Source organism: Ursus maritimus, unplaced genomic scaffold (genome assembly GCF_017311325.1).
Source record: "Ursus maritimus isolate PB19 unplaced genomic scaffold, ASM1731132v1 scaffold_14, whole genome shotgun sequence".
Classification (NCBI taxonomy): Eukaryota; Metazoa; Chordata; class Mammalia; order Carnivora; family Ursidae; genus Ursus; species Ursus maritimus.
Window position 1 is genome coordinate 62200282 of NW_024423786.1, and position 8917 is coordinate 62209198.

Genomic DNA, 8917 nt, shown 5'->3' on the forward strand with positions numbered 1-8917 from the left:
ACATTGCTCAGCCTTGACTAAGCTCTTTGATATGAATGAAGGAGCACAGAAAAAAAAAAAATGTGGAAGTTAATGAAAGTGAGCTGAGGAGTGGAGGTGGGGGTTGGGTGGGGGGGAAAGAATGACTTCAGAAAACAGCCCGGCCCACACTGGGCCAACTCAGGCTCCCCTGAAGAGGCAAGAAGAGGTCCCAGGGAGGACCAGAAGACTCAGGAATCCTCGGAAGGGAGGGAGAAAACAAAAACCAACGAGCCATATCACACTCAAAATATCTGTGTTAGTAACAAGGCTATTGGCTCTGAACATTGGAAAATCACCCACAAATCAGTCCACTAAAGCCACAAGGCAATTACTACCAGCACCCATTTTTCATAGAGAAACCAAGACATCCTAAAATCGGTCGCTGGTGTCCTGGCCCCACCCCCAATCCGGAAGGAGCAGTCCTCCCTGCCAGGGACAGATCCATCCTCCACGCTGACTTTTTTGGTTGGGCTGGTTCAATAGGACAAGTGACAAAGTGTGGCTTACTCTAGGACATTGGGCATCTTTCTACTCTAAACCGTGAGCGCATCATTCTGACTCCGCGAAAGATGGGCCGAAAGACTCAAGTCATCAATTCCTGGCATGAAGCCCGAGGGACCCGGGGGTTGTGCTCTTAGGACCCTGCCCTTGTAGGGGGCGTATGGGTCCTGCACGTCCAAAGTAATCAAAGGAAAAGATGAGCTACGAGGGATGGGTTCTCAGGGCGTGGGTTCTGGGCTAGGATCTGCCCCCTGCTGGCCGCGTGACCACCTTTCCGGGGTGGGTGGGTGTCATTTCTTCTTCCGGTCCCCTGGTGTGGATTCTCAGGGTTTGACATGGTGGAGAACGTGTTTGCTGTGTTTCTGTAAAGGCGGGGACTGACGCGCGGAGTGCTGAATGCTTCCCACGTCATGCTCAGACCCGGCTTTCCCAGGAATCGGGAGGTGGGGAAAGGGGAAGGTGGTACCAGCACCAAGCGGGGCTCCGTGCAGGGCTCTGGAACGTGCAGGACGAGCTGAGGCCAGGGTGGCAGGACACTGCCTAGAAGGGGACACCCCGCTGTGACCATGAGAGTCTGCCATGCCCGTGCAGTGCCCACCAGGGAGAGAAAGCCACACGGGGTCCCACCCCCGCCATGCACAAGCAGGTGGAGCCCTCGGGGAGGGGGGGTGATGAAGACCCCTCCCAATCCGTCTCCCACAGGGGACTGAGCCCGCCCTGCGAAGAGCCTGGGAGGCGGGTGGGGGGGCAGGAGGGAGCTTCGTGAGGAAGCGGCTGAGGGTTGGATGGACTGGGGTTTCCAGCCCGGAGACTTTACAGAAGATGCCTGACCTAGCAGGAGACACAACACTCTGGCTCGGGGCTGATGTGCTGAATGAGGTAGTTCCATCCTGACCTCTCCAGGCAGGGTCGGGCTGGGCAGAGAGACGAGCCAGGCCTTACTCCCAAGACCCCAGACGATGGAAAAGTGGCAAAGAGCCAGGATGCAGGCTCCCAGAATGCAACGGGAAAACAAGAAAGAGGGTGGGCTGCAAAGAACTCTGGGTGTGGGCTGTTGAGCTGAACCGTGCCTTCCATCCACGATTCTGATCCTGATACCTGGTTGGAGACAGGGACCTTTCTGCCATGACCCTCCAAAGCCCGGGACACAGGGGGCCAGTTAGACAAAGGGCCTTGGGGCTTCCAGGGGCACAAGTGTGTGATACAGCTGGCTCTGGGTGGGGAGGTGACCCCTCCCGTGCTCGGCAGGGACCACAAAGCTCCAGCCTGTTTGTCCTTGGAGCAGCGAGCACAGCACAGGAGTCAGGGGGCTCCAGCCTCAGAGACAAGGGCAGGGCTGTGGGTCCGTCTTCTCGGCCCAGGCACACTGGCAGCTCCCAGCAGGGCCGCCCTTCTGGAATGGCCAGCTCAGAGGACCAGGACCAGGACAGTGGGTGGGAGGGCAGCTGCACTTGGCAGCAGGCCCCGTGGCGGGTGCGGCCACCTCCTTTCCATGGGACCCCCCGCCCCTCTCCTCGGCAGGACCCCCGGGGCCGTGCGTGCCCGTCTAAATCTCCATGTCCACGGGACGGATGTTGCCCGTCTTGTGCTCTCTGACCCACAGCTCCCTGTCTTTGGCTGGGTCCACTTTTCGAAGCAGTTGGTCCACAGGCTCGACTGTCTGCAAGGGACGGAGAAGGGGACACAGTCAGAGCTGGCGGCTGCGCCAGGGACAACGGAGGCCCCTGTGAGGGACAGCCGTGCGCAGGGCTGCAAGAGCGGGGAGCCCCGGGCTCTCAGCCCCACTCTGCTCAGGGCACTCCGTCCCCAGCCTGGGGCCGCCTCCTCCGTCTGTCCCCACCCTGACCGTCCCAGAACAGGGCCAACAGAACGTTAGCTTTAGGGACTCTGGATGTTTCTGGATTATTTATTTTTTGGTAAGAAATTCGCCAGGGGAGGCAATAAGGGCTCAGCTATTTTAACTGTCAGGACCTTCTTTCTCCTCGGGCTGAGAGCTCACGCGCGTCTCTGTCGCACGTGCTTGGGATGGATTCACGCGATGTCCAGGATGTCTGTAAGCCTATCCCAAGGGGGGGCCCACGGGCCCAAGCACCTGCCCCCTTTGGGACAGATTCATTCAGACGGGCTACTCAGCCCGCCGCTCCCCAGCGTCAGGTGGCTCTCCTCTGGCCCCGGCTCCCCCACCCCCACCCCCTGGGGGTCCTACCGGCCTGGGCCCAGGGCAGGCGACTCACGCTTTGGTTGAACATGTCCGTCTCNNGCCGCAGCTGCGTGTACTGACACAGGTGCTGCCGGATCATCTCCACCCTCTCCACCTCCAGCCGCTCCAGCTCCTGCCCAGGCGGAGACCAGACAGCCCTGAGCCCGCGCCCTGCATGCGGGGACCCTCCCACCTCGTGGGGCCCGGCCCACGCTGTCTGCAAAACGCAAGGCACTGCCTGCTCCCAGCGGGTCCCAGCGGACCCTCGGGGGCTGAACTCGCCCAGCGTCTCGCGGGGAGGGGGAGGTGGTGACCCAGCAGCCGCTGTTTCCTGAATCCAGCTCTGCTGGGCGCGGTGGGAGCAAACAGCTTCCCACGCGTTACTTAGTTGTTCTCGGTCATTTAGAGAAAGGTTCTTATCTGTAACATCACTTGCCCAAAGCATTATGGGAGAAGTGGGGTTCGAACCAGAGTCCGGATTCTGCCCCAGGGCAGCCCCGGCCCCAGTTCCCCAATGGGGTGCACACAGGGGTCACATGTAGAGATTCTGTGCCTCGGACTCTTGGGGCTTTGTCCCTGGGCCTCTGCCAAGCAGCCTCCTTTCCTCTCTCCATCTAATTCTAAAGTGCAGACTAGAGACTCGGCCAGGGGAAGCGGGGGTGAGGGGGGGTGGTAGGAGTCAGATGGCCATGGTCAAGTGGAAGAGAAAGGGTTTGTCCTTTGGTTTCTAGACGGTTCTGCATCTTTGGAATTTAGGGGATCAGACTGCTCTTCTGTGCACAACTAGGTCACAGCCCAGGTGATTAACTGGGAAGAAGGGTAAAGCGGGGGGTTTAATCAGGAGCTTAAGCAGGAGGAAGACTAGGTCACTGTCCCTGGGGGAGAGCTCTAATCTGCTCTGGTGGGCTGACACCTGGGCACGCAGAGAGTTCGTCTGTCCTGTGCCGGATGGACGAGGGTAGCTTTGGGCAGTGGGACAATGCAGTCAGGACCTGGTGCCAGGCCTCCTTTCTCGTCCAACCCAATGGCCCCAGTGCCAAGCACACCTCACTGGCCAACCCAACAGGTGCTCACTGAGGAGGAGACACTGTCCCTTCATGAGAAATACTCAGGAGGCGCCTGGGGGGCCCCATCGGTTCCGACTCTTGGTTTCGGCTCAGGTCTGGATCTCAGGGTCGTGGGATTGAGCCCCACGTCCGGCTTCGCGCTCAGCATGGAGTCCACTTGCGATTCTCTCTCTCTCCCTCTGTCCCTACCCACTGCACTCTCTCTCTCAAATAAGAAAATTTTTTAAAAAATAGGAAGACAAAAACGGGGGTCTGATGCCTATTCCCTGCACCCCTTGGTCAGAGGCCTCTACTCCCATTTCTCCTGAACAGCTACCCCAACCTCACTCCGTATGTGTCCTCTATCGAGGACGGGCAACCCTTCTGGGGGTGGGAGGGTCACGCTTCCTGTGACTTGGCTATTTGTCCTAAAGGCCCCAATGCACATTTGCTTGAGGGCATCTCTGGTTGACCCTGACCCCTGAAGGGGACAGTCAAAGAGGATACAGTAAGACCCAGCCCTTGCCAGTGTTCACACAGCTCGAAGGGCCAAAGCCGGATCTGAATCCACACAGGCTGGCCCAGAGTCAAGGTTTCGACCTCAGCGGTAGAGATGATCTAGTGACCGGCTCTGTGGCCACCTCCACCCCATCCCCCGCATGCCCGCCAGCATCCCGCCAGCCCCTGCGTTGACAAGCTCACACGTCTCTGTCCCCTCACCAGTGTGGTGGTCACCATCTCTTCGAACCACTTGGACTGGGCTTGGTTGTACAGGTCCACACAGCGCATGAGGTCATCTCCTGGAAAAGACCACCAGCCACCATCGCACTCTGTCCCCTGCTCCCCACGGCTGCCCTGCCCCCCTGCGCCCCATGGCCTCTCTTCTCCCTGGGTCGTGGAGGCCGCTGGGAAATGGGGGGGGGGGGGCGNAGCAGCGTGAAGGAAAAGGGGGCAACCCCGCATCAGGACTGTCCATCTGAGCTTTGACCCCAGATACCAAGAATTCAGGATGAGGGTTTCTCAGTGTGTATATGGGGGTGCTCTTAGGAGCCCCCCAATCCTACCATGAGCCCAAGAAATGCTCCCCTCTCTAGAGAGAGCAGTGTCACGTGACACTGGAGAGTCCTCCTCGGTTAAAACACGTGTCATAAGCAACCTAGAAGTAGCTAAGAGTTCAAGAAGAAAAGTCTGGAAGTCCCAAGTGTGCGGGCACACGTGTGTGCATACACATGCTGGAATATAATTCCGAAACACCAAATAACGTGTCTGGTGGTCTGTGGTCACTCACGCACTGGCACATTACACCCCAATCCCGGGACAGTGGCCACTTGGGGAAACAGAGAGGGTGGGTGGGAGGGAAGGAGCCCTTCCCACGGCGTTTGATTTCATAAAACAGAGAGATGTGAAATAAACCTAACTCTCCAATCGTGACGGCTGGTAGGTTATTTCCCGGAACGGCAGGGACATTTGAAACATTTTGCAATTAGAAAGGAAACCAACCGTACGGCATTTGCACACATCACTAAAGTGTACCAGCACCAGGAACCCTGGTTTTCGGATCAGCAGAATCATGGTCTGTGTTCGCGAAGGGAAAGACGCATAAGCCAACCCCAAGCTAACCGATTCACTCTCATTCTAGTCATGCCGGCAGATTCAAAGCTATTCCTCTAACCACATCCCTCGGCTTGTGTGTATTCTGAAACAGAAGTGAAAGAAATCGGGGAGACTCGCGTCCCCATGACCGAGGGCCCAGCTCAGTACCCCCTCCACCGGACTACATCGCTAGCCCAGAGAGGAGCCCGAGAAACAGAACCCAACCAAGGGCACTTGATCCACGGCCAGGGAAAGGGTCCCTGATCCTAAGAAAGGACTGACCTGGAGAGAAGAAAGTACGTGCAAATACATTCCCACCAGGAGCCCGTGCCTGACCAACGAGGCGGGGGTCCGCTCGTCACCCTACAAACGTACGGATACTCAAACTCCCACAGTCCTCTTTGCTGATCCCGATCTCGAGAAAGTGCTCTGGAAATCGGGTAGCTGTAGGAGACGGGGTCTTCTCTCCACGAAGCCAGCCCGAGGGGACCCTTCTGAACAGAACGAATTAAGGACTCGGGTTCTGGACCCAGACTATCTGGGCGGTCCTACCAGCTCCACTGTCTAGTAGCTGTGCGATCAATCGTGGACAGTTAACCTGCCTGTGCCTCAGGCTTATCGCCTATAAAATGGGAGAGCAACAGTATCTTCACGGAGTCATGGCGAAGATAAAGTAGGTCGATACCAGTCTAGTGCTTGGTAGAGTTGGTTCAACAGTAACACAAGCTAGGGTGACAGTAATGATGACAAAATGTGATCAAGCCCCTTGAGGGTCCAGACGCGCTCCCTTCCAGTGGCTTTGGGACAGATGAGGGAGGGAAGGGAACGGAGGGACAGGGAGGGAAAAAGAGCCGGCATCTTCTGCGTTACGGGCCGTCCAGCAACACGGGGACAAGCAGTGTCTTTGGAAGAAGACGGTGGGATTCTGGGTCCCAGCGCTCTGTGACTATCTGTCACCTGTCTGTCACCGTCTGTCATCCATCCGCCTCCTCACCCATGAAGGGTACAGAAATACCTCCCTGCAGGGGCTGGTAGGACCAGGGGCTTGGACGTGGATGCTCGGAGGCATGGGGCTGGGCGCTCGGCACACAGAAAGCGTTTCGGAAAGGTAGAACTTTTCACGGTTAGATCCAAGGACAAGGACGAGTCACTTCCATCACAACCTAATTCCAACGGTAGGGATAAGAGACTGTGTTTTCTGATGGCCACGCAACGCACCGAGACACAAACGGGAAGACCAGAAACCAAAGGGGGCAAAGCCCTAGGTCGTGAAAATGTCATGTTTTCTGAATTTGGCTGAAATTGATTAGAAACCACGAATAGCAAGACTATCTAGAATGAGAGAGAAACGAAATAGCAAAATAACTAGAACACGGGAGAAATGAAAACAAAGAACCAATTAACTAGAATACGAGAGGACAGCAAAATATCTAGGATACGGAAGAAACGAACACACACACAAAAATCAGACCTTGAGGAACACGGCAAAAAGCGGTGGTGTGAGTTCAAATAAACACTTGGTGGGTCACGTAGGTACGTATTTATTTCTTAAACCCGAGGCCAAAGAAGAAAAGTAATCAAAATACATTGAGAGGGGCGCCTGGGTGGCACAGCGGTTAAGCGTCTGCCTTCGGCTCAGGGCGTGATCCCGGTGTTATGGGATCGAGCCCCACATCAGGCTCCTCCGCTATGAGCCTGCTTCTTCCTCTCCCACGCCCCCTGCTTGTGTTCCCTCTCTCGCTGGCTGTCTCTATCTCTGTCGAATAAATAAGTAAAATCTTAAAAAAAAAAAAAAGATATAAAATACATTGAGAAAGGAAAATCTTTCTAAGTCAGTCACAAAACCCAGAACTTAGGGGCAAAGACCGTTCTACAAAAAAATTCAGGAAGAAAATAAGCCAGAGAGAGAGGGAGGAGAAGGAACTATACAGAAAAAAAAATTAAATGATAAATGGCAACCTGGGAAAAATATTTGCAATTCAAACCACAGAACGTTAATTTTCCTCACATGTAATTAATCTTCACCAATCAATCTGTCAGAATAAGAGAAACAGAGGAGAAGATAGGAGTTCATCAGTTCCCAGAAAAAAGTCACAGATGACATAGAGAAGTCTATTTTTAAAAAGCTTAAATTCAGGGGAACCTGGGTGGCTCAGTCATTAAGCATCTGCCTTCGGCTCAGGGTATGATCCCAAGGTCCTGGGATCGAGCCCCGCATCGGGCACCCCGATCAGCAGGAAGCCTGCTCTTCCCTCTCCCACTCCCCCTGCCTGTGTTCCCTCTCTCGCTGGCTGTCTCTCTCTGTCCAATAAATAAATAAAATCTTAAAAAAAAAAAGCTCAAATTCACTCAAAACGAAACGTAAATTGCCAACAAAATAGTGTTTCTCACCAGACAGCTAGGATGTCAAAGTCTGATCTCACGCAGTGCTGACCAGAGTTTAGGGAACGGGCATCTTCACGTGCCCCTGATGGAGACCCCTTTCTGGACAACACTCCGGAACCAGCCATCCAAACACAACACTCTGACCCAGAAACTCACATCTACGTTCTCTCCCCCGCGGACTGAGTCTCACATACACGCCGTTACACTGACAACATCGCCGAACACCCACCAGCATCTCAAAGTCCTACGAAAGTCAATCAGGAGAATCACGAAATAAATTCGGGTCCAGTCGCAGCTCATGTGGACGCCATTCACCCATTTAGAAAGTCTTACGGACGGGAATGGATGGGCAAATAGGTGACGGAACAGAGCTATCGCGAAGGAATATCGATAAAAATATAAGTTCAGGAAGAACATAGAAAAGACGACGATCTAATGTGTATACATTTAAATGTTAAGAAACATTGTTAAGAATTCAAACACTAGGGGCGCCTGGGTGGCTCAGTCGTTAGGCGTCTGCCTTCAGCTCAGGGCGTGATCCCGGCGTTATGGGATCGAGCCCCACGTCAGGCTCCTCTGCTATGAGCCTGCTTCTTCCTCTCCCACTCCCCCTGCTCGTGTTCCCTCTCTCGCTGGCTGTCTCTATCTCTGTCGAATAAATAAATAAAAATCTTAAAAAAAAATATTACGCCTTCTATTTCTGGATCCGGTTATCGCCGTGCATTGTAAGATTTTTCAATCAAGTGTCGTGTTTATGTCACACTGCTTTGTGACGATTTCTCCACCACCGTGTCGTCACGTCCAGACAGTGGCTGCATCGTTCTATAATGAGTTAACTGTGCCCGGTTCACCAGAAATTCAGGTGAGAAGGACTCGGAGACCATCGGCTCCAGACCCTAATGACAGCACACGCTTTAGTCCCAGAAAGCGATAAACAGCATTGTCCTTGCGTGCCCTTCAACTTGGGACTTTCTGAAGAAATAGGGACTATGGTTTTTTGTTTTTTTTTTTTTTACTGGTTCTAACAGGCCTTCCTCCTCCTCCTTGTGCACCGGCTAATTTTTACCACAAGGTGGAGGCAGAAACCGACTCACTGGGGGAAAAATCTTTGCAAGAGAATCTGAACTCTGGTTCTTTCGCGGAACAAAATGTCAGACTCCTTGGGGGAGGG

General features: G+C 54.4%; 1 protein-coding gene across 7 annotated transcripts in view; it reads right to left on the minus strand.

The window, feature by feature from the left end:
- Window positions 1-257: 257 nt before the first annotated feature.
- GAS7 (growth arrest specific 7) overlaps window positions 258-8917 on the minus strand; it is a 198391-nt gene continuing 189731 nt past the window's right edge. For 2 of the 7 annotated variants that reach the window (XM_040630032.1, XM_040630037.1), the window contains 3 exons: window positions 4489-4568; window positions 2757-2855; window positions 258-2182 (listed from right to left, as the gene is read on the minus strand). In XM_040630032.1, coding sequence (XP_040485966.1) covers window positions 2069-2182; window positions 2757-2855; window positions 4489-4568 — 293 coding nt within the window. In that variant the 3' untranslated portion in view covers window positions 258-2068. Of the gene's footprint in view, window positions 2183-2426; window positions 2622-2756; window positions 2856-4488; window positions 4569-8917 lie in introns of those variants that run through there. The other 5 variants (XM_040630036.1, XM_040630035.1, XM_040630034.1 and 2 more) reach the window with 4 other exon arrangements.